Source organism: Hemitrygon akajei, chromosome 2 (assembly GCF_048418815.1).
Source record: "Hemitrygon akajei chromosome 2, sHemAka1.3, whole genome shotgun sequence".
In the NCBI taxonomy this organism is placed as follows: Eukaryota; Metazoa; Chordata; class Chondrichthyes; order Myliobatiformes; family Dasyatidae; genus Hemitrygon; species Hemitrygon akajei.
This window is the reverse complement of record NC_133125.1, coordinates 150,922,500-150,947,611: the sequence shown is the minus strand read 5'-3', so window position 1 is coordinate 150,947,611 and position 25,112 is coordinate 150,922,500. Positions and strand designations below refer to the sequence as shown.

Genomic DNA, 25,112 nt, shown 5'->3' with positions numbered 1-25,112 from the left:
GCAGCACGTCAGCAGAAGCTCCTGCTCTTGAAGCCAAGCATCTTTGTCGTATTTGTTGTTCGCTACTACACAAGACGCATTCAGTGTTTCCCGGAAAGTCTTTGCACTGGAAAACGGAACTATGAGGTGCGAATCAGAAAGTATATGTGCACGACTCCGCCCCGGAATGCGGAGAAGGAACCCAGGGCTGTACTTGAACAGTTCAGGGTGTTTTCCCCCTGTAAACATCGCCACTTACATTAATAACAACTCTAGGATCGGTTTGAAAACACCTCGGCACATCAGAGCTCCCAGCACGGGGGATTCTAATCAGTACAGTGAGGTTCGGAGTCTGACCCACGTACAGGCAGTGCAGCTGGCCTCTCCCGGCGAGGCCACTCGAACCATCGCTGCAACCCCTGGTCAGCTGCAGACGGACAGTCTCTCTACAGGTGAGTGAAACGGGGTGTTAGTCAGGCAAGTCAGTACTGGATACTCAGTACTTCAAGTACTGAAGGACGATTGCATCAGTGCCTTCAGCAAGTTACTCGATAGCGATGGAGCTGGATTATTGTGTATTATTGTTGTGTTGTCGCTTGGACTGGTTGCGTGCTGTTGTGCCGAGACGTCGGACAATCCAGGAAATGGAGGAGTGAGCACCTTGGACATTTTTATTGGGCTTGCAAGCCCTTGTTGGACTTATTCACATAGAATACTGCAACTCCATTCATTGGAAAGACTGACGGCGGGGGAGCTGCATTTCCTCAATTCTGGTGAGGAATAGGGATAGGCTGCAGGGTCCCCTCAGATGCCGTGGCCTGTTGCCGTTGCTCAGGCATGGAGAGCTGAGGCATTGTAGGAAAAAGCATAAGCCTCTACTGAACCTGCTGGAATCAAGCTGGGGTGGGCGCTGGTCTCTCCCCGCAGTGCTGCCATCTGGTGTTCGCTGTGTGGAAGGACAAGCTGGACCAGGACAATCTGCACTCTTGCCTCTCCGGATCTTTGGCTATCTTCATTTCCTTTGTGACTGTATTTTTTTTCTGGCGCTGTTACCGTGTGTGCTTTTTGTGCTATGTGCAGTGTGCTTTTGGTAACGTGCTTTCAATTTTGGCTCTGGAGGAATTCTCTTTCTTTTGACTATGTTCATGTATGGTTGCATAATATTTAAACTAAATTGAACCTAACTTCTCAAGGTATAATAAAGCCATAGACACAGATAAGTATGGACCTTAGGAGATAGGATTAATCGGGAGCAACCAAAATTACAAGACATTAGGCAAGAACCAGCCTCATCGGTTACAAACGGACACCCGAGTGAAGCCCATTGTTTCTGAGTTAAGTATTGGGGTGTGTGTATGTGTGCGCGCGTGCACAGTAGTGTTGAGTGTTTCTGTAAGTCACTACTTTTTGGTTTAAATTGATATTTCCACTTGTGTGTCCGTTGAAGAAACCAAACCGCCCCTTGTTCACGAAACGACTAAACGCTCAATAACAATCTGCTTTGCGCTATTTTATTGTAGTCAGTAACGTTAGATCAGACCACAGAGCAGTACAGCGCAGGAACAACCCATTCAGATCTGGTGTATGTGCCGATCAGGATGCCAATGGAAGCTAATCACATCTAAACTAAACATTTCGTGTATTACGAAGAGTACAATTTGTTTTCTTTCTGAACGCGACTTAAATGATGTTATGTGCCTGTGATGCTGAAGCAATAAAGTTTTAATTGAACCTGTTCATGCATGTTCTTGTGTATATGACAAACTTGAATTTGACTGTGACATTTGGTGTACTGTACACCCCTCCCTTCCTTTTCCTAGCTGTTCCTGTGCCAATGTAGAAGCATTTTGAATCTTGCTGTGGTATTAATTTCTATCACTTTACCAACTAATAATGACAACCATGACATTGAGGAATTGGATGTCGGTCTTGTTTAATGGGTTCTTCTCGGTTTTTTGTTTTCTGGCTGCCTGTAAGCAGACAAATCTCATGGTTGTGCTATTTATATAAACTTTGATAATAAATGTGCTTTAAAATTTAAACTTGCGAAAAAGATTAAATATGAAGGTAAGCTAGCCAAAAATATCAAAAAGAATAGAAAAAGTTTTTTCAAATATATAACGAGTAAAACTGAGATCGGAGTGCATATCGGACACTGTGCGGTTGCGCTGGAGAGCTGGGAATGGAGGATTAAAAATTGGCTGCAGAATTTAAATGGTATTTTGTATCAGTCTTTACAGTGGAAGACACAAGCAGAATGCTAGAAATGCAGAAGGGTCTGGGGGCAGAAGTGAGTGTCATTGCTATTACCATGGAGAAGATGCTTGGGAAGCTGAAAGGTCTGAAGATAGATACATTACCTGGACCAGATGGACTACATCCCAGTGTTCTGAAAGAGAAAGCTGATGAGATTGTGTCTAGATTCTCAAAAGGTTGCTGAAGACAGGAAAATTGCAAATGTCACTCCACTCTTTAAGAAGGGAGGGTAGCTGAGAAAGGAAATCGTATGCCAAATAGCCTGACTTCAGTGATTGGAAAGATGTTGGAGTCTGTCATTAAAGATGAGGTTTTTGGGTACTTGGAGTCATATGATAAAATAGGCCAAAGTCAGATTGTCTTTTATTTCAGATACATACTGTAAAACAGAGGCGAGTTTGGATATCGGAGTACTGAAAAATGATACTAGAGAGGTAGTAATGGGTAACCATTACTGAATAAGTAATGGACAAGCTGAATAAGTATTTCGCTACAGTTTTCACTATGGAAGACACTAGCAGTATGGTGAAAGATCCAGGTGTCATGAAGTGTGTGAATTTACTATTAGAAGAAAGAAGGTTCTTGAGAAACTGAAAGGTCTGAAGGTAGATAGGTCACCTGTCCAGATGGGGTACACCCCAGGGTCCTGAAAGAGGTGACTGAAGAAATAGTGGAGGCATTATTAATGATCTTTCAAGAATAAATGATCTTCATTCCAGAAGACTGGCAAATTGCAAATGTCATTCCACTCTTCAAGAATGGAGAGAGGCAGAGAACATAAACTAAACAAGAGAAAATCTGCAGATGCTGGAAATCCAAACAACACACACAGAATGCTGGAGGAACTTTTTATGGAAAAACGTACAGTTGACAAAGGATCTCGGCCCAAAACATCGACTACTATTTTCCGTAGATGCTTCCTGGGCTGCTGAGTTGTCCAGCATTTTGTGTGTTGAAAGTAAACTATTGGCCAGTTAGTATGACCTCAGTGGTTGGGAAGATGTTGGAGTCAATTATTAAGAATGAGGTGTCAGGAGATTTGGAGGCACATGATAAAATAGGCAATAGTCAGCATGGTTTCCTTAAGGGAAAATCTTGCCGGACATACCTGACTGAATTCTTTGAAGAAATAACAAGCAGGATGAACAAAGAAGGATCAGTGGATGTTGTGTACTTGGATTTTCAGAAGATCTTTGACAAGCTGCCACACATGAGGATGCTTATCAAGATATGAGCCCATGACATTACCAAAAGATTCTAGCATGGGTAAAGCAGAGGCTGATTTGCAGGAGGCAATGCGTGGGAATAAAGGGAGCTTTTTCTGTTTGGCTGCCAATGACTGGTGGTTTTCTACAGGGGTCTGTGTTAGGACTGATTCTTTTAATGTTATATGTCAATGATTTGCATGATGGAATTGATGGCTCTATTGCAAAGTTAACAAACAATATGAAGAGAGGTGGAGGGGCAGGTTGTTTTGAGGAAGTAGAGAGGCTATAGGAGGACAGGCAGACTCAGAGAATGGGCAAAGAAATGGCAGAAGGAAGACAGTGCTGGAGAGTGTATGGTCATGCGCTTTGGTAGAAGAAATAAAAGGGTTGACTATTTTCTAAATGGAGAGAAAATACAAAGAAACTGAGCTGCAAATGGTCTTGGTAGTCCTTGTTCCGGATTCCCTAAAGGGTAATCTGCAGGATGATTCTGTGGTGAGGAAGGCAAATCTGATGTTAACCATTCACTTCAAGAGGACTAGAATATAAAGGCAAGGATGTAAAGTTGATACGTTATAAAGCACTTGAGAGGCCTTGAACTATTCTGAGCTGTGTTGGGCCCCTTATCTGAGAAAGGATGTGCAGAAACCTGAGAAGGTTCAAAGAAGGTTCATGAAAATGATTCCAGGATTGAATGGCTTTTATTCACTAGAATGGGGGGTGAACTTGTTGAAACCTATTGAATGGTGAAAGGCCTTGATAGAGTGGATGTGGAGAGAATATTTCCTATGATGGGAGAGTCTAAGATCAGAGGACACGGCGTCAGAATTAAGCAGTGTCCTTTTACAACGGAGATGAGAAATTTGTTTAGCCAGAAAGTGGTGAATATGTGGAATTCTTTGCCACAGGCAGCTGTGGAGGCTGACTTTATGTACATTGAAGGCAGAGGTTGATAGATTTTGGATTGGGGAGCATGCCTTATGAGAATAGGTTGAGCGAACTAGGCCGTTTCTCCTTGGAGCGACAGAGGATGAGAGGCAACCTGATAGAGGTGTACAAGATAATGAGAGGCATTTTGATTGTGTGAGTAGTCAGAGGCTTTTCCACAGGGCTGAAATGGCTAGCACGAGAGGGCATAGTTTTAAGGTGCTTGTAAGTAGGTACAGAGGAGATGTCGGGGGTAAGTTTTTTTCACAGAGAGTGGTGAGTGCGAGGAATGGGCTGCCAGTGATGGTGGTGGAGGGGGAAACGATACGGTCTTTCAAGAGACTCTGGATCGCTACATGGAGCTGAGAGAAATAGAGGGCTATGGGTAAAGCCTAGTAATTTCTAAGGTAGGGACATGTTCAGCACAGCTTTGTGGGCTGAAGGGCCTGTATTGTGCTGCAGGTTTTCTATGTTTCTGTGTTTCCATTGTCCAGGTCATAAAGGGATACAGGGAGAAGGTAGAAGATCATAATCAGAATCAGAATCAGGTTTATTATCACCAGCATGTGTCATGACATTTGTTAGCTCAGCAGCAGCAGTACAATGCAATATGATAATATGGAAAGAAAGAAATGTAAATGAATTACAGTAAGATATGTGTATATTAAATAATTAGATTAAAAATAGTGCAAAACAGAAATACTCTGGGGGAAAAAGATGAGGTATTGTTCGTGGGTTCAATGTTCATTAAGGAATCAGATAGCACAGGGAAAGAAGCTGTTACTGAATCATTGAATGTGTGCTTCAGGATTCTCTACCTGCTTTCTTGTGGTAACAATGAAAAGTGGGCATGTTCTGGGTGATGGGGGTCCTTAATGATGGACACCGCCATTCTGAGGCATCGCTCCATGAAGATGTCTTGGATATTATGGAAGTTAGTACCTAAGATGGAGCAGACAAATTTTACAAATTTCTGTAGCTTCTGTCAATCCGCTGCTCCTGTATCTTATGGTCTTATTGGCTCTCAATCTACTAAGTTACAGGCAATAAATTCCTAGTCTACACAGTTTTTCCTTGTAACTTACGCCTCCAAGTCCAGCCAACATACTGCTAAATCACTTCTGTACCCTTACAAGGTTAATAACATTTTTCCCATAGAAGGACAACCAAAACTGTACACAGTAGCCCAGTGCAGACTTAGCAAATTATTCTGTAACTGCAAAATAACTTCCCAAGTGCCCTGTCTGATGAGGCTGATGCGCCATCAATAACTCTCAGAGATGTGAGGCGAGATATAGGCTTTTATTCGCTGGAAGAGAGCAGTCAGCAGCAAGAGATCCCCACACGACATCCCGGAGACTGAGGGAGGAGCAGTGCCTCCAATCGCCTTTATACAGGGGTCTGTGGGAGGAGCCACAGGAGCAGTCAGCAGGGGGGGGGGGGGGGGCATGTCCAGACAGGTATATGTAGTTCACCACAGAGGCCAGTAGGCCAAATACATTCTTCACCACTCAAACGACCTGTGACACTGATTTCAGTCACTGATACACTTGTACTCCTCCGACCCACTGATCCATAACACTACGAACAGCGTTATCAGTCACAGTGTAAGTCCTTTCCTGGTGTGCACTCCCAAAACACAATACTTCACATTAAACTGGATTGATATCCATTTGCCAAACCTCAACCCTTCAGTCTTGAACTGATCAAGATTCCTTGTAATTTTACATAGGCTTCTACACAACCTACCTTAGTCTCATTACAGACTAACCATGACTTGTAAACTTTCATCCAAAAATACATAAACAAACTACAAAGGTCTCAGCACTGACCCCTGTGACATGAAATTTGATGCAGGCCTTCATTCTGAGAAATAACCATCTTCCTAACTCTAAGCCAATTGACCATTTCCCCCCAGTCAAGCATAACTTCCCACGCACAAAGCCAGGGAGACTCCTCCTAATGAGATTGTCAATCCAAATGTTGTCAGATCCTGTCCTTCAGAATTCCCTCTATAACATCCCCTCTACTCATATCAGACTGACAGGTCTGTAGTTCCCTCACTTGTCTTTGCTACATTAAATGATGGGACAACAGTGAGTACCAGTCTTTGGGAACTTCACCTATGACTACTAATAAAGAAAACATTACCATACGGGCCCCTTCAGTGTCTTTATCCGGCCTCCCACAGCATCGGAGATTCTCTTGGTTGGACTCTGGGGATTTATCCACCTTAAAGCACTGTAGGGCTGCCAATACTTAATAAGCTGGTAAGGAAGGCAGGCTCTGTCGTGGGCAAAGTACCGGAGAGTATAACATCGGTAGCTGAGCGAAGGGCGCTGAGTAGGCTACGGTCAATTATGGAAAACCCTGAGCATCCTCTACATAGCACCATCCAGAGACAGAGAAGCAGTTTCAGCGACAGGTTGCTATCGATGCAATGCTCCTCAGACAGGATGAAGAGGTCAATACTCCCCAATGCCATTAGGCTTTACAATTCAACCGCCAGGAGTAAGATATGTTAAAGTGCCGGGGTTGATTGTATTTAATGTATTTAAGTAAACTACTTAAGAACTTTTTAAAAGCTATTATTAATGCTTTTTGAGAGAGTGATTTAGATGCATATCATATTTTTACTGAGTTAAGTATTGTATGTAATTAGTTTTGCTACAACAAGTGTATGGGACATTGGAAAAAAATGTTGAATTTCCCCATGGGGATGAATAAAGTATCTATCTATCTATCTATCTATCTATCTATCTATCCTGATAATATGAATTTTCTCCAACACATCTCCATTGTTTCCCTTAACTCTTACGAAACCATGACAATTTCCTCGGTAAACAATGAGGAGATATAGTTATTAAAACTCCCACCTGCGGCTCCCTCCCTAGCCACCATTATAAATAATGAGCATGAAGTAACAAGTTAAAAGAGTCTTGAAATGAGTGTAGTGATCCCCTTTTGTTCAAGATCCTGATGGTTGAGGGGTAGTAACTGTTGTTGAACCTGGTGGTGTGAGTCCTGAGACACCTGTCCCTTCTGCCTGATGGCAACAGTGAGGAAAGCGTATGGCCTGGGTGGTGAGGATCTCTGATGATGGATGCCGCTTTTCGACAGATTCTTCTTATGGCTATGGAACTTCTTGCGACTTTCCTCAGCCTTCCTAACCAGATGCATTTCATACCTTCTCTTTGCTTTCCTGATACCCTCCAGAATATTCTTAATTTTTTTATATAGTCTTCACTATTGTAATCATTTTTATAATCATTTTACATTGATTAAGAGAAATTTCTTCTCTGAGGTCATAGTGAACATGTTCAGTTCTATTGTGTGAAAGTAATTAAAGACAAATCATTCAATATATTCAAGAAGCAGCTGAATATTGTTTATATCCAATGGAATCAAGAGACAGAAGAAGAAAGCTCTCTCCAAACAGCCAATCATGATGTATTACTTTCCCTCATCACTTGTTACCAGGACGAATATAGTCTCCCTGTCTTCGCTGTTTTCCACTGCTTGCATGAGAATTCAGTCGCCCTCTACAGGATAGACAAGAGACTGCAGATGCTGGAATCTGAAGCAACACACAAAATGAATCAAGAATCAGTTTTATTATCACTGACATTGGTCATGAAATTCATTGTTTTTCAGCATTAGAATGATAATAAATGATAGTAACTAATTAATGCAAAAAGGAATAGTGGATAGATAGTGTTCATGAATAGTGTTCATGGATTGATGGATTGTTCAGAAATCTGAAGGAAGAGCGGAAGAAACTATTCCTGAAACATTGAATGTGGTTCCTCAGGCTCAGTACTTCCTCTCCACTAGTAGCAATGAGAAGAGGGTATGAAACCATTGTTGAGGGTCCTTAATGTTGGATGTCATTGCCTTGAAACACCAACTTAATACACACAAAATACTGGAGGAACTGTGCCAGTCAGAACATCTACAGAGAGGAAGGAAGAACCAACATTTCAGGCTGACAGCATGTTTTCGATGGTGCGGCATATTCTGTCCATGATAGCCTCTCACGATCCTGTGCACTGGGGCCTCCACACCAAACGGTGATGGAACCAGGCAGAATGCCCTCCATCTGTAGAAATTTGCAAGTCTTTGGTGATGGACCAAATCTCCTTCAGCTCCTAGTGAAGTGGAGCCCCTGGTATTTCATCAATGTATTAGGCACAGGATAAATCCTCTCCAATGTGAGTGGAGAGTCAGTGAGATTGTATCGGCTGTAGACCTGTATCAGAATCAGAATCGGGTTTATTTCACTGGCATGTTGTGAAATTAGTTGTTTTGCACAGCAGTACAGTTCAATAGTAGCAGCAATACTGGCGGTAACAAACTGCAGCAGGTCCAGGTCCTTGCTCAGGCAGGAGATAAATCTAGCCATGACCAACCTCTCAAAGCACTTCATTACAGCAGTAGTCTTTGAGGCAGCTCACCCGACTCTTATTGGGCACAAGTATGATCGATGCCATTTGAGCCAAGTGAGAACATCCGACTGCAACAGTGACAGGTTGAAGATGTTCTTGATCACTCCAGCCAGTTGGTCAGCACAGTTTTCCAGTATCCTTTCAGGTACACTGTTGTGTTCACCCTTCTGAGGATTCATCCTCTTGAAGGATGTTCCCATGTTGTCCTCTGATCAGAGATCATAGTTTTGCCAAATGCTTGGGGATTTGCACAGTTAAAGATATATTCTCCTTTCCAAAACAATCATAAAAGGCATTGATCGGATCAGGGTTTGAAGCTGACACTTGTGATGACAGGCTTTGTCTTATAAGAAGTAACGGCATGTAGACCCTGCTGCAGCTGTTGTGTATCTAATCACATGAAATTGCCTTTTCACTCTCATGCTGACCTTCCATAGGTCATGTGTGGACTTCTTCATGATGTCTGGACCATCGGTCTTGGGCAGCACAGATCTGCTGCAGGGTAAACTCTGGATCTCCTGGTTCCTCAGTGGCTTCTAGTTTGGCAAGACTCATTATGTTCTCAAAAATACACACTCATCCACACAAGTCTTGATGAAGTCGGTGAAAGCTGCGGCTGTTATTCAGATCCAAAGTTGAATCTCGGAATATGGTTGAGTCGATCGGTTCAAAGCAGTCCTCTCAGTGTTCTCTGCCTCCCTTGACTATACCTTTGTGGCCCTTCAGTTTTTCTCTGTGTTGAGTCTCAGAGGCTGATGGGTGACCTGATAGCAGTGTGTTGTGCTATGGGTGGTACAGATAGTCAGAGTCTTTTTCCGGAATGTCAAATACTGGAGGGCATCAGTGTAGGGAACAGTGGGATATGGACAATGTGCAGACTGATTGGATTTTTATAACTTTGTTTTATATTCAGCACAGATGTGTTGTTCCTGTGGTATACTGTCATACAGTATGTTCTACATCATCACCACAACATCAAATCAAAGTGTTTTTGGGAAGCTTTATTTCTGTCACAAATTACGAAACTGGTCACTGAGTTCAGATCTGCTTTCTGGGGGAAACGTGCACAAATATGGGGCAACATGCTCAAGGACAAGGGAAGAAAGTGAGTGTGGAGAAAGGGTGGCGGTTTGCAAGGATGATAATCACCCAGTCACACTTTCATCCACAGTGATGAAGTGTTTTGAGAGGTTAGTGATGAAACATACCAAATCCTGCCTGAGAAGTTCTCCAATTTGCCTACCAGTGTAACAGGTTCACAGTAGATGCTATCTCATTGGCTCTTCACGCATCCCTAGAACATCTGGACACCAAAGATGCATACATCAAGATGTTTTTTATCAACTACAGTTCAGCATTCAATAACATCATCCCCTTGAAGCTAATCAAGAAGCTCCAAGACCTTGGCCTGAATAGTACCTCGTGCAATTGGATTGTTGATTTCCTCATTTGCAGATCCTGGTCAGTTCAGATTGGCAACAGCATCTCCTCCACTGTCTCCATCAGCACAGGAGCACCTGTTTTAGCCCCTTGCTTCCCTTACTTTACACTTATGACTGCATGGCTAAGCACAGCTCGAATGCCAGATTCAAGTTCACTGTGCCTTCATTCCTTCTACAAAACTGCTTGACCATACTCTTCCCTGTACTGTATTCCATCTGCCAGTTCTTTGTCCATTCACATAATCTGCTCAAGTCCTCTGCTTCCTCAACTCTACCTGCCCCTTCACTCATAGTTTTATTGTCTGCAAATGTGGCCACAAAAACTTACTGAATTCCATAAAACCAACATCTACTTGCCCTCTCACATTAACTTTCTTGGTCACGTCATCGGAAAATGCATTTGTCAGACATGACCTCCCATGCACTAAGCCACGCTGACAATGCCTACTCATCCCCTGCCTTTACAGATGAACCAATGTCTCATTTCTCAGTATCCTCTGCAGTAAATTCCCTTTCACAGATTTCAATGTTCTGGACTAGAATTCACAAAGTTTTCTTTGCCACTCTTCTTAAATAAGCAGAATATTCATCATCCTTCAGTCTACTGGCACCTTACCCTTGGTTAACAATGATGCCAGTATCTCAGCCAGGACTCCTGCAGTGTTCCTGGCTAAACCTGGTCAGGCCAAGGAACTGAAATCCTGTGTAAAATTATTCAGCCCCGACCCCCCAATACTTTGTTCACAAGAATGAGGATTTTAATCAATTTAACTGAAAATTTTTATTTCTAGATCACATGCTCCTTTTTTCATAGTACAGCCCCCAAAACAGAAAAATATTTAAACACATAAAACTAAAAATCAAAAACTGAAATGGCAGCAATTCAGAAGTATTCATTCCCCTTTGCTCAGTACTCAGTTGAACCACCTCTCATAGCTGTTCCAGCAGCAACACACACAAAATTCTGGTGGAACACAGCAGGCCAGGCAGCATCTATAAGGAGAAGCACAGTTGACGTTTCGGGCCGAGACCCTTCTCCTTATTGATGCTGCCTGTTCTGCTGTGTTCCACCAGCATTTTGTGTGTGTTGAATTTCCAGCATCTGCAGATTTCCTCGTGTTTGCTCTTTAAATTCACTATTACAGCAGCAATCTGTTTGGATAAGCCTCTTTTTGCCTTTTGCAAAATGTAATGGAGCAAAATTTGCCCATTCCTCCTGGCAAATTTGCTGAAGCTGAGCCAGATTAGTTGGTCAGTGGCAGTGTGCAGTGGTCTCGCGGTCTTGCCAGAGATGTTTAATCAGGCTAAGATCCAGACTCTGACTGGGCCACTCAAGGACATCAATTATCTTATTTAAAGCCATTCCATGGATGCTCTGGCAGTTTGCTTTTGGTCATTGCCCTGCTGAAAAACAAATTTCCTCCCCAGTTTAAGCTTTCTGCAGAGGCTAACAGCTTTTGATTCCAGGATCTCTCTGTACTTAGCAGCATTCAGCTTTCTATCAATCTTGGCCAGATTTCCAGTCTCTGCTGCTGAAAAGCATGGCCATAGCATAATGCACAATTTACTCCACTCATACCATGTAGTGTTGAGGTGAAAATCTTCCACTTTAGTCTCATCTGACCACAAGACCTTCTTTCACATCCGTACAGTACCTTCTAAGTGACACAAATTTTTACCGGGTAAGATGATGCTTTTTGTGTTAGCCAGGGTTGCTTCCCTGCCCCCTTCCATAAATACCCTTTTTGTGCAAGGCCTTAGAGATAGTGGAACCATGAATTTTATCTCCAGTTGCAGCCACTGACTTCTGCAGCTCACTCAGAATGACTGTTGGCATCACGGTGGCCTCTCTTACAAGTGCCATTCTTCTCTGGTGACGAGGTTTAGAAGGGTGGCCTGACCTGGGCAGTGTGGCTATGGTTTCATATTTTTCCACTTTTCCACAATGAACTGCACTGAGCTCTGACTATGTTCAGTGCCTTTGAGATGGACTTGTACCATTCCCCATGTTGGAGCTTCTCTATTATCATTTCCCTGACTTGTCTTGAGTATTCTTTTGTCTTCAATTTGGTTTAGTCTGCCGAAAATCTACCTTACTTTTGGAGTGGACCTTACAGAGAGAGAGGGTATTTACTGTTAAGAATTAATGAAAATAGCTCATCCTCCAATTTTTTACATCATCAGATTGGTTGAGTTGGTAAGGTAATACACAGTATTGGACCTGAAAAAAGTTAGCATACTAATTATAGTAGAAAGAGAATTAATACTTCTTCAGCCTCAAAATTTTGGATTTTAGTTCTTCGTAAATTGTTCACAAGTTTCTTTTAAGACCATAAGATATAGGAGCAGAAGTTGGTTATTTGGCCTATTGAATCAGCTCTACTATTCAATCAAGGGCTGATCCAATTTTTCCTGTCATCTCCACTCCCCTGCCTTCACCCCATTCCCTTTGATGCCCTGGCTAATCAAGAGCCTATCTATCTCTGCACTAAATACACCCAATGAATTGTCCTCCACAGCTCTTCGTGGCTACAAATTCCACAGATTTACCACTGTCTGACTAAAGTAATTTCTGAGCATCTCTGTTCTAAATGGACATTCTGTAATCCAAAAGTCGTGTCCTCTTCTGCTAGTCTCCCCTACGGTGGCAAATAACTTCGACATATCTAGTCTATTCAAGCTTTTTAACATTCACAATATTTCTATGAGATCCCCCCTCATTCTCCTGAACTCCAAGGAATACAGCCCAAGAGCTACCAGACATTCCTCATACAGTATCCTTTTCAGTCCTGGACATGATGCACAATGCTTTGTAGATTAACTCAAAAATCCTACTTCAACATATTTTAATTTGAGAAAATTAAACAGTAAAAGGGGAAAATATTTTTGGGGGCTGAATACTTTTACATGGCACTGTATCTCAAAACTCATACCTTGTAAGGTATTCAGCATCTCCTATACTGTAATGTCATGATCCACAAGACATCCACTTTACAGTTCCTAGTTTCAGCATTGTGGCTCCAACCCCCAGATCCCAGCTCTGTCCACACACAGGACCACTGGTACACATTCTGGGCTGGGCTCCTAATGCACACTCTGTCCTCATTATTGGTCCACACTCCAGACCTGGCGTCTGCCTACGTACCCCATGTGCAACCACAGTAAAATTAGGACAGCCTCACAATTAGACACCTTGTAGATAGCAAAGATTTTGCAAAGTAATGAGCCAGTCAGATGTCACTCAACTGGTATTTTAAACACAGCAGTATCAGAGTTTTAGCGTATGAGGACCCAGCTGGTGGCGCAGTGGCATCAGCATTGGACTGCGGGGCGAGCGTTTCCCGAGTTCGAATCCAGCCGGCTCCCCTGCACGCTTTCTGTGCTGGGTGACCTCTCGGCAGAAAGTAATGGCAAAGCGCTGCTGTGACTTGCCTCGTATGCGATTTCCCACTATGTCAGAGCGGCGTGGGAGGAAGTCGTCTGCTAACCGGAAAAATTCCGGATGCAACGTACCTTTCCTTAGCGTATGAGGTCCTGAAATTGTCCTCATAATTCACCTGTAAACAGGAGCATATTCAATACATTGCATTATGTGTGTCAACTGAATTCAGCTTTTTAAATTTTGTTACATCTTCTGTTTCAGGTCACAGGTGATTACTGAGTTTCCAGCTCTCAGTGCAAAGATGTGTGAAGTCATGAAAATGACTTCTCTGGGCCGTCCTTTCCAGCTAGGAATGCTGTACGACTGCCGGTCAGACACTCTGATCCCAGGTATTGGAAGGTCATCATATGAAACAGTCATGGTCAATACAGTGTGGTAGATTCAGTTTACAAACCACAAGGTGGTGATAAGCACTCTGCAAGTTTCAAAGTAGTTATGTAGTTATGCAAATGGCTATGGATGCTCTGGGAATAAGACCAATCTCAATGTCATAAGGTAACACCTGGCAAAGTCAATTGGGAGCAGCTACCTGCAACAAAGGCTCCATTAGACAAGTGGGAGTCATTCTAAAGGGAAATATCAGAATTCAGGACCAATGTGTTCTCAAAGGAGGAAAGGTAAGTCCAAGGAAACTTGGATGTTAGGGTCTGTCCATGAAGCCAGAGCACATAGTCTTAAATTTATTCCTCATCTGAATTCACCAAGGAGAATCACATATTTCCAATATATTAGATACTGTGATTTTGAAATTCTATTCTATTCTATTAGTATGCCTAAATGCCCAGAGTCTGGGAAGGTATCCCATAGGCAGGCAGGGAGGAGATTGCTGGAATCCAGACAGAGATTGTTAACTATTTGCTGGCCACGGGTGAGGTGTGAGTCCAGACAGGTCAGGCAACACCTGGGGAATTTGAAACAGGGAATGTTTCAACTAGAGATCATTTGTCAAAAATTAAAGAGAGAATATATTTCAGTAGCAGGGAAGGTGGGGAGATTATGGAACGCAGAAGGGGAAGATTTCCCATAGGGTGAGAAATAATGAGCAAATGTGGCTGTTAGATGCTTATGACACCGGAAGGGTCTGTCTCCTGTGCTCCATGCAGTTCAAGTTCAAACACTGATACAACCTCCAGGGCAGATTCCCATGACCTCTCAACTGCTGCTTGAATGACCTTCCTTTCATCATGAGGTCAGAAGTGTGAATGTTCACCAATATTTCCACAATTTGGATTCTATTTGCAACAAGATGATCAGTGACATTCACAACACAGAGCTTTGTAACAGGGATCTTGTTTGGGATCAGGCTGGTGAGCAGTTGTGGTCTCAGTTGGCTGAGGGGTAATTAGGAATGTTCTGGTAGGTAACAGATCTAAACCAGTAAATTAACTAGTTCTGTTGGTCCAGAATGTTATACATTCATTCTAAATGGATACAATTCTCTGTCACAAAATGATTGTGAGTCTCAAAGGTTGTGTTGTCTGCCTGGTGCCCTGGTTCAGAACATCTCATCTGACCTGCAGAGGAACTTGAAATGGAAGAGGAAAGATCCAGTTGTTGTGGTCCTTGTGGAAACAAAGTAAGATGTTCTGTTGAAGGAATTTAAGCAGCTAGTGATGAAATTAAAAGGCAGAACCAACAAGATAATGATCTCTGGATGGTTTCCTGAGCCACATGCAATTTGACACAGGGTAAATAGATCAGCTCAAAGATTGATAAGGGAGGAATGGGCTTGAATTTGTGGAACATTGGCCCCATTTTGGGAAAACAGGGAGGTGTTCTGGTGGGCTGGGCTCCACCTAAATTATGCTGGGTCCTAGCAAATCACATAACTCGGGCTGTGGAAAGGTCTGTAAAATAAATAATTAACAGCTTGGAAAAGACCAGGGGAAGTTAGAGAAGTCTCCAGAATTAGAAATTGGCTGTTATTATGTTGTGAACATCACTGATTCGAGGCTGGAAGAAGATCATAGCTGGGAATTTAACATCCAAGAATCCATGTGATATTGAAAGGACAGGTACAGTGTCTATGAGAAGTATTCACCCACCTTGGAAGTTTTCATGCTTTATTGTTTTACAACATTGAATCACAATGGATATAATTTGGCTTTTTTGACACTGGTCAACAAAAAAAGAGTATTTCATGTCAAAGTGAAAACAGATCTCCACAAAGTGATCTAAATTATTTACAAATTATAAAACACAAAATAATTGATTGCATAACTATTCACTGCCTTTAACATGGCACACCAAATCATCACTGGGGCAGCCAACTGGTTTTGGAAATCACAAAATTGCTTAAGGAGTCCTAGCTATATATGAATCTCTATGCAGTCAAGGTGTTTCAATTGATTGTAGTAGAAATATACCTGTATCTAGAAATATACCTGTATCTGGAAGGTCCAACTACTGTTGAATCAGTACCCTGGCAAAAACTAAACCATGATGACAAAAGAACACGTCACGCATCTCTGCAAAAAGGTTAATGAAAAGCACCAGTCAGGAGATGGATACAAGAACATTTTTAAGTCACTGAATTTCCCATGGAAATCAACAAAATATGGAAAGAAAATGGCACAGTTGTAAATCTGCCTAGAGCAGGCCATCTTCAAAAACTGACTAACCACACAAGAAGGGGATGAGAGAGGAAACTACCAAGACACCAATGACAACTCTGGAGGAGCTACAAGTTTCAGTGGCTGAGATGGAAGAGATTGTGCATACAACAACTGTTGTACGGGTGCTACACCAGTTGCAGCATCCTTACGGGGAGAAAGCCTCTGTTGAAAATAACTTGCATGAAATATTGGCTGGAATTTGCGAGAAGGCATGTGGGAGACTCTGAAGTCAGCTGGAAGAAGATTCTATGGTCAGATGAAAGCAAGGTTGAGCTTTTTGGACATCAGTCTGAAACTATGTTTAGCATAAGACAAAGACTGCACATAATCAAAAACACACGATCCCTAACATGAAGCATAGTATTGGCTGCATCGTGCCGTGGGGATGCTTCATTGCAGAGGCACTGAAAGGCTTGTCAAGGTACAGAGTAAAATGAGTGCAGCAAAATACAGGGAAATGCTGGAGGAAAGCCTGATGCAGCCTGTAAGAGAACTGCGACTTGAAAGAAGATAATGACCCCGAGCATAAAGCCAAAGTTACACAGGGATGGCTTCAAAACAACAAAGTTAATGTCCTGGAGTGGTCAAGTCAGAGTCCAGACCTCAACCCAATTGAGAATTTGTGGCTGGACTTGAAAAAGGCTGTTCACTCACAATCCCCATGCAATCTGACTGAGCTTGGGCAGTTTTATAAAGAAGAATGGGGAAACGTTGCAGTGTCCATATGTGCAAAGCTCAATAGGGTCCTATCCACATAGATGAAAGTACATCTATTAAATACTGACCTGAATGGGGTGAATACCTATGCAATCAATTATTTTGGGTTTTATATTTGTAACTAATTTAAATCACATTGTAAAATTCTTTTTTCACTTTGACATGAAAGAGTCTGTTTCTGTTGATCAGTATCAAATGAGCAAAATTGAATCCACTCTGATTCAATGTTGTAAAACAAAGAAACATGAAAACTTCCGTCGGGGTGTGGGGGAGTTGTGCGGTCGATACTTTTTATTGGCACTCTAGGTGGGCAGAAGTGGTGAGTGTCTCTGTTGGTCAAAAAATCAAATTAAATCCTGAGAAAGAAATGATCAGAAGATGTGGAAACCCTGGCGAGTAGAGAAAAGAAACTGTGAGCATAAAAAGACCCTGATGGGTGTTATATACTGGCCTCTGAACTGTAGCCGGGGTGTGGGGTACAAATGACAACGGGAATTGGAAAAGACATGTAAAAAGGGCATTATGATGGCAATGTGATTTTCAATATGCAGAGAGATGGGGAAAATCAGATTGGTGCTGGACCAAGAGAAAGACATTTAGAATGCATATGAGACAGCTTCCAAGCCCAGAAGGGAAAAGGTAATTCTGGATTAGAGATTGTGTAATGAAACAAATTTGATTGGGGAACTTAATGGGAAGCTTAGGAGGTGGTGATCATAATACGATAGAATAGACCCTCAGTTTGAGAGGGAGAAGCTAAAATCAAATATATCAATATTAATATCAAATATATCAATATTAAAGGGAAGTAGAGTGGTATAGGAGAGGAGCTAGTCAAAGTTGATTGAAAGGGCACTCGAGCAAGAACGACACCAGAGCAAAAATTGCTCGAGTTTCTTGAAGTAACTCGGAAGGTGCAGGATTGGATCATCCTCAAAAAGAAGCAAGGCTGAGAAGGGAAGTCAAAGACAGAACCAAAGAGATGATACAATATACAGTGGGAAGCTTCTAAAAACCAATAGAAGTCACCTAAAAGAACAATAAGGAGAGAAGATAAAATATGAAGGTAAGCTAGCCAATAATACAAAAGAGGACACCAGAAGTTGTTTTACAGATATATCAACAGAAAATAGAGGCAAGAGTGGTATGGGACTATTGGAAAATTATGCTGGTGAGTGAGTAATGGGGGACAAACAAATGGTGGAGAAAGTCAATGAGTATTTTGGTCAGTTCTTCACTGTGGAAGACACCAGCAGTCTGCCAGCAATTTGAGAGTGTCATGTGACAGAAGTGACTTTAGTCGCAACTGTAAGGAATAGGTGCTTGGGAAGGTGAAAGGTCTGAAGGTAGATAAGTCACCGGGATTCACTAGATTCTGGAATGCATTGGGAGGTCTGAAAAATTGCAAACAACTCCACTCTTTAAGAAGGGAGGGAAGCAAAAGACTGAAAATTATTGGGCAGTTAGACTGACTACAGACTACCGTGGTTGGCAAGATGTTGGAGTCCACCTAAAAGGATGAGGTTTCAAGGAACTTGAAGGCACATGATAAAATAGTCAAAGACAGCATGGTTTTCTTAATGGAATATCATCCCTGCAAAAAATCCATTGGAATTATTTGAGGAAATAACAGGAAGGGTAGACAATTGCGAGTCAGTGGAACACACACAAAATGCCAGAGGAACTCAGCAAGCTAGGCAGCAGCTATGGAAAAGAGTACAGTCGACGTTTCAGGCTAAGACCCTTCAGCAGACCCGAAATATCGACTGTAGGTCCTGCTGAAGGGTCTCGGCCCAGAACATCGACTGTACTCTTTTCAGTAGATGCTGCCTGGCCTGCTGAGTTTCTCCACTATTTTATGTGTGCAGCTTGAATCTCCAGCATCTGCAGATTTTCTTTTGTTTGTGATTAGAATCAGTGGATGTTGCTTACTTGGAATTTCAGAACTCCCTTGATAAGTTGCTGCACAAGAGGCTGTTAAATAGCAAGAGAGCCCATGGTATTACGGGAAAGGTAGTAGCATGGACATAAGACTGACTGGCAGGCAAAAGGAAAAGAATGGGAATAAAGGGGTTTCCGGTGACTCGTGGTGCTCTCAGTGACCAGTGTTGGGTCAATCTCTTATCAGGTTATTCTGTATGTCAATGATCTAGATGGTGGAATTGATTACTTTCTGGCCAAGTTTGCTAATCAGTGGAGTTCAGAAAGCAGGAATCTGCAGCAGGACATGGACAGACGAAGACAATGAACAAAGAAGTGGCGTATGGAATATATTGCAAGGAAGTGTATGTTCATGCATTTGAGTGGAAGGAATAAAGGCATAGACTGGTTTCTAAATGTGGGGCAAATTCAGAAATCAGAGGTAGAAAGGAACGTGGGTATCCTACTGCACAGTTCTGTAAAGGTTAACTTTCAGGTGAAGTCAATAGTAAGGAAGGCAAATGCAAAATTAACATTCATTTCGAGAGAACGATATAAGAGCAAGGGTGTAATTCTGAGGTTTAGAAGGCATTAGTCAAACTGTACTTGGAATATTATGAGCAGTTTTGGCCGCCTTCTGGGAAAGGATGCACTGGTACCGGAAAAGGTCCAGAGAAGTTTAACTAGAATTATTCTGAATGAAAGGGTTAATGTCTGAAGAGCATTTGATGGCTATATGCCTATTTGCTGGAGGTTACATGGATGAGGATCAATCTCATAACAACACTTAATGCTGAGATGAAATGAACTTGGTGAGGATATTTCCAATAGTGGGAGAGACAGCGACCAGAGGCCAACTCTCAGAATATAAGCATGTTCCTTTTGAACAATGGTGAGGAGGACTTTTTTAAGCCACAGTTTGGTGAATCTGTGGAACTCATTGCCACAAATAGCTGTGGAGGCCACGCTGGGTATATTTGAAAAAGAAATTGATTGGATTTTGATTAGTAACAGTGTGAAAGATTATGGAAAGAATGCATGGGGTTGGTTTGGATAATAAATCAGCCATGATCAAATGGAAGAACAGAGTTGATGAATTTCCTAATTGTTCTCCCATGTCTTATGGCCAAAATACAGCTTTTACAGGAAATCCATGGGAATTTACACATTTGAACTTAATTTGACTGTTTCCTGTTGTTTTATTCCACAGGCGTCACCTTGTGGGATTCACAGACACTCCAGAACAACCTCAGTAGTCGGGATCAGCCCAGCACTGAATTTCACATCATCACGTTGGACTCCATGGAGAAGAAAGCTGCCGCACTCAATGTGTCGGAATCACTGAAAGCAAGTCTGCTGATTGGTGCAGTGGAGGTGAAAGGATCAGCAAAATATCTCACTGACACAAAGGGATCAAAACGACAGGCACGAGTTACCCTTCAGTACAAAACAACGACCAGACTTGAACAGCTGAAGATGAGCCACTTGAGGAAGCTGAACATCAGCGACCCGAGTGTGTTTGACGAGGGGTTGGCAACCCATGTGGTTACAGCAGTGCTGTATGGGGCCCAGGCTTTCTTTGTGTTTGATCAGATGGTCTCTCCAGCAGAGAAACTGCAGGATGTCCAGCGTAATATGGAAGCAATGATTGAACAACTCCCTGAGTTTGCAGTTCAGGGGGAAGACTCACTGAAAATGACAGAAGAACAGAAGTCTAATTCTGAGAAATTTAGCTGCACCTTTTATGGGGATTTCTCACTGAAGAACAATCCCACCACATTCCAAGATGCCATCAGTACCTATGCAACCCTCCCAAGCTTACTGGGATCAGGTGGGGAGAACTCAGTACCTGTGAGAGTCACACTTTATCCTCTCAGTAAACTAAACTCAAAAGCTGCTCAGGTGGTGAGGGAGATAAGTGTGGGTTTGATCAGTCACTGCCAGCGTGTCCTGGAACAGCTCAGTGAGGCAGTGATGAGATGCAATGATAGGCTGAAAGACAGAGTCTCCATTCAGTTTCCCGAGATTGGAGATGGGACAAAACAATTCCGGGAGATGTGCTTGGAATACAAATGGGTTTTCCAGGGGACTTTAGCAAGAGTTTTGCCATCTATCCGGAGAGGTAAAGAAAAGCAAGGTTCACTGGCAGATATACTGAAGAACAGGGAACTGTCACCATTCAGTCAGCAGTCACTGGCCACATGGTTGGATGACAAGGAACAGGAGATGAAGGCGGTGGGACATTACCTCAGGATGTTTGAAGATATACCTTTGGTGAAATCAAAGAGAGAGTTGGATGATGAACTGATGGATCCAACAATAGACTATGTGGTCTGCTTCACATTTACATCACTGCATCCGGATGATCTCTATCTGTCAGAGGCAAAGAACTACCTCCAATCTCTCTCAGCTCAGAAAATGCAGTCATTAACTCCTTCTACTGGAGCCTGTGCGACGCGGCACAGCAAGCAGTGGTTTTGCCATCGGTCTGTTTCCCACAAAATGGAGGAGATTTCGCACTTATTTATGGACTTTGCCACAGCCAACAAAGCAGATGGGAAAATAAAATTTCTTGTTGCATCTGTGAAGGATGACAGTCAAACAGGAGCATCTATTTACCTGTATCGGGGAGGGTCTCTGGAGAACCCATGCTTTGAACCCCCATCTCAGCCAAAGAGACCAATAGTTCGTCAAACATCACATGACAGTATGACTCTGCAGTTACATCCACCCAGATATGGTGCCGGTGAGATTGTGGGTTACAAGGTAGAGTACCAAGGCCCCCAGCAGGAGGGATGGACATCTGTGGTTACACCTGATAAATCCCAGTCCTTCACAATATCTGGGTTGCAGCCACACAAGGAGTATCATTTCCAATACAGAGCTGTGTCTAAGGTAGGTGTCAGCAAGGCTAGTGACAGCTCTCGGTACATCACTCGTCCTACAAGTTCACCTGGTCAACTGGCCTTCCAATATTGTTCACCAATTGCCACTCTGACTTGGGACATTCCAAAACAGATTGGAGATGGTGTTAAAATAGTTCAGTACAAAATTGAATACAAAGAAGAGACAGTAGTTGGGTCCAAAATGGAGTGTGAATTATGGAAGGAAGTGAAGACAAATGATACACAATGTCACTATCAGCTAAAGGGATTGAAACCAAAGAGAAAATACAGAGTCCGAGTGTCTGCTGACTGTGGGGAATCAGGTTGCAGTGCAGCAAGTGATGAGGTTTTAATAGAAACAGTAAATGCACCAAACAGAATAGCCCAGAGACTTTTGAGAGAATCTCCATTGATATCCAAAGGAAACCCTTCCATTTACAAGCTCATCCTAAAGGAGAAGATATTTGATGGTATGAAACACCTTGTGAAATTCTCCTTTGGAAAGCCCAATACAAAACACGGAATGAAGACAATTATGGTTCTGGGAGCAACAGGGTCAGGTAAGACGACGCTCATCAATGGGATGATCAACTACATCTTGGGCGTCAAATGGGAAGACGACTTCAGATACAAGTTAATACATGAAGAGACAGGAAAATCCCAGGCTGAAAGTCAGACATCCTCGATCACCGCCTATGTACTCCACCATCAGGTAGGATTTTAAATTGATTACTCTCTGACTATCATCGATACACCAGAATTGGGAGACACTGGGAGGATAAGCCAAGATCACTTGATCACTGAGCACATCCGAGAGTTTTTCACCGTCCCACAGGGTGTTGATCAAATTGATGCTGTGTGTTTTGTTGTTCAAGCCTCTTTGGCTCGCCTGACTCTCACAGAGAAATATATCTTTGATTTAATTCTTTCTGTTTTTGGCAAAGATATTGCAGAGAACATTCAGATATTGGTGACATTTGCAGATGGACAGCGGCTCCCTGTTCTGGAGGCTTTGAAGGTAGCTGGGGTACCATGTCCCAAAGATAAAAATGGTATGCCAGTTTATTTCAAGTTTAACAATTCAGTTGTATTTGCCCAGTGTCCGGCCTCTGGAAAAGCTGCTGATAAGTGTACTTCTGATGACAGCAAAGAAGAGCACGATGATAATTTTGAAAAAATGTTCTGGAAGATGGGAGAAAACAGTATGAAGAAATTCTTTAAAGCTCTGAACAAAATGGAAACAAAAAGTTTATCTTTGACCAGAGAGGTTTTGAAGGAACGTAAACAGTTGGAGACTGCAGTGGAGGAGTTGAAAAGTATGATCCAACTAGGCCTGTCAAAAATGGAGGAACTCAGGAAAACACAACAGGCTCTGAACCAACTCCAGACTGAGCTGGAAGCAAATAAAGACTTTGAGAATGAGATTGAAATTACAGTTCCTGTGCAGGAAGATATCAGCGGGACTGGTCACTTTGCGCTCAACTGTCAGAAATGTCACTTCACCTGTCACTATCCCTGTCCGATTCTAAATGATGATGGAAAATCTGGGTGTGCAGCAATGGACAGGAATGGGAACTGCACCATCTGTCCCAAAAAATGTGTCTGGAGTGTTCATTTCAACCAGAAATACAGGTTTGACTATGTAATCAAGAAGGAGAAGAGAACATACGATGAGCTGAAAAATAAATATGAGACAGCCTATGGCGAGAAGATGACTCAGCAAAAAATCATGGAGAGTCTTGAGGAAGAGTTTGTTGTGGTTCAGAATCCAGTGCTGGAATTTATTGAACAATTATCACTGAGCATTAAAAGACTTGAAGAGATAGCTCTGAGACCAAATCCATTATCCACCCCAGCTGACATTGAGCTCCTGATACAGTCTGAGAAAGAGGAGGCCAAGCCTGGGTTCCTGGACAGAATTCAGGCACTGAGGGAGGTCAAGGAGCGGGCAGAGTTAATAGAGAAAGTTACCAATGTGAATATGTCATCAGAGGAACAGAAGCAAAATCCAACAGAGTCAAAAAAAATCACTGGAAACTGGATTAAAAAAAGCATTTTTCTCATTTTTAATTGGCTCTCTGACGATAAATAACTGGAAGATATTGCAGGCATTTCCAAATGGGAAGCAAATATTTCACCCAGCTGATAAACAATCTGCTGATTCTAATTCACCCTCCATCTTCTCCACCATCTGCCCAGTGTGTTTGAGACCACATCTTATATTACAAATTATAGATGTAGTAAGATTGATTAATGGACAGTCTGTGCAAGCTCAGACCTATTTGCTGGGAAGAGAGCATCTTGATCCAGGAGAAATATGTTGGGTCACCAGAGACTAAAATTCAAGGAAATTGAACATACCTGCCAAATACTGATCAGGGTATGCAGAACGAGGTGAGTGTGTCCAAAAGGGAATGGGAATGGTGATGAGGTGAGAGAGAAGGAGCAGAGAGCAGTGTGACAGGTAAGGTGAGAAAGAGAATGTGGTGAATCAGAGGGAGCAAAGAAGAGGAACAGTGGGGACAGAGAGTGCAAGAGATGGGGTGTGGAGGGGAAGAGAAGCAACAGGGAAAAGGGCAAAGTAATGGGAAATGTGGGAAAGTGGCACACATTGAAGAGTTGGGGAGAGGAAGTGAAGCCATGGAGAATGGGAAACATGATGAAAATGTCAATCAACTTCTTCCATATCCCTTCTGGAACAAGGTGAAATTTTCCCCTGCAGTGTGAACTTTAGGTTGTAGTTGTTCAATCACGTAATAAAATGTTTACTAACGTCAGTACCAGCCTCTGTGGTTCTTGCTTCCACTCAGAGAAAACTAATAATGTGGTTATTTCTCTGAATTCATACCATAAATGCAAATGATGAGAAGTGAACACAATACAGCTGTAAAAACTGCGGCCACTTCTTACAATCTCCAGAAGAAACACGGCTTTGTAAAATCGGCATATAATAACCAGGATGGTTTGATACAAAAGAGATTCCATTCGGTAAGAATACAAGGAACAAGAATGTAAATTTATGTTAGTGTAATGGAACATGAGGACAATTGTCACAAGTTCCAGCAACGACAGCTCACAGCTGGTACAGGGCCCGGCAGAGGGAGCGGGAGAAGTCCAGAGTCTGGCAAGAGTGGGGAGGGGGTAGGGGGGGATGGAGCAATGGAAAAGGGGAATTCTTATTCTGACTTATCCCCTTTCTTTCCAGTCCTGATGTAGGGTCTTGGCCCAAAAAAGTTTGGTGTTTACTCTTTTCATGGATGCTGCCTTCCCTGCAGA

At 42.5% G+C, this 25,112-nt stretch overlaps 1 protein-coding gene across 1 annotated transcript; it reads left to right on the top strand.

The window, feature by feature from the left end:
• The first annotated feature begins 135 nt into the window (after positions 1–135).
• On the top strand, positions 136–24,521 carry LOC140716892 (uncharacterized). The gene is given in 3 exon segments (XM_073029948.1): positions 136–431; positions 13,901–14,028; positions 20,162–24,521. Coding segments are annotated over 2 exon segments (3,837 nt in total). The 5' UTR covers positions 136–431; positions 13,901–13,958; the 3' UTR covers positions 23,929–24,521.
• Positions 24,522–25,112: the final 591 nt, after the last annotated feature.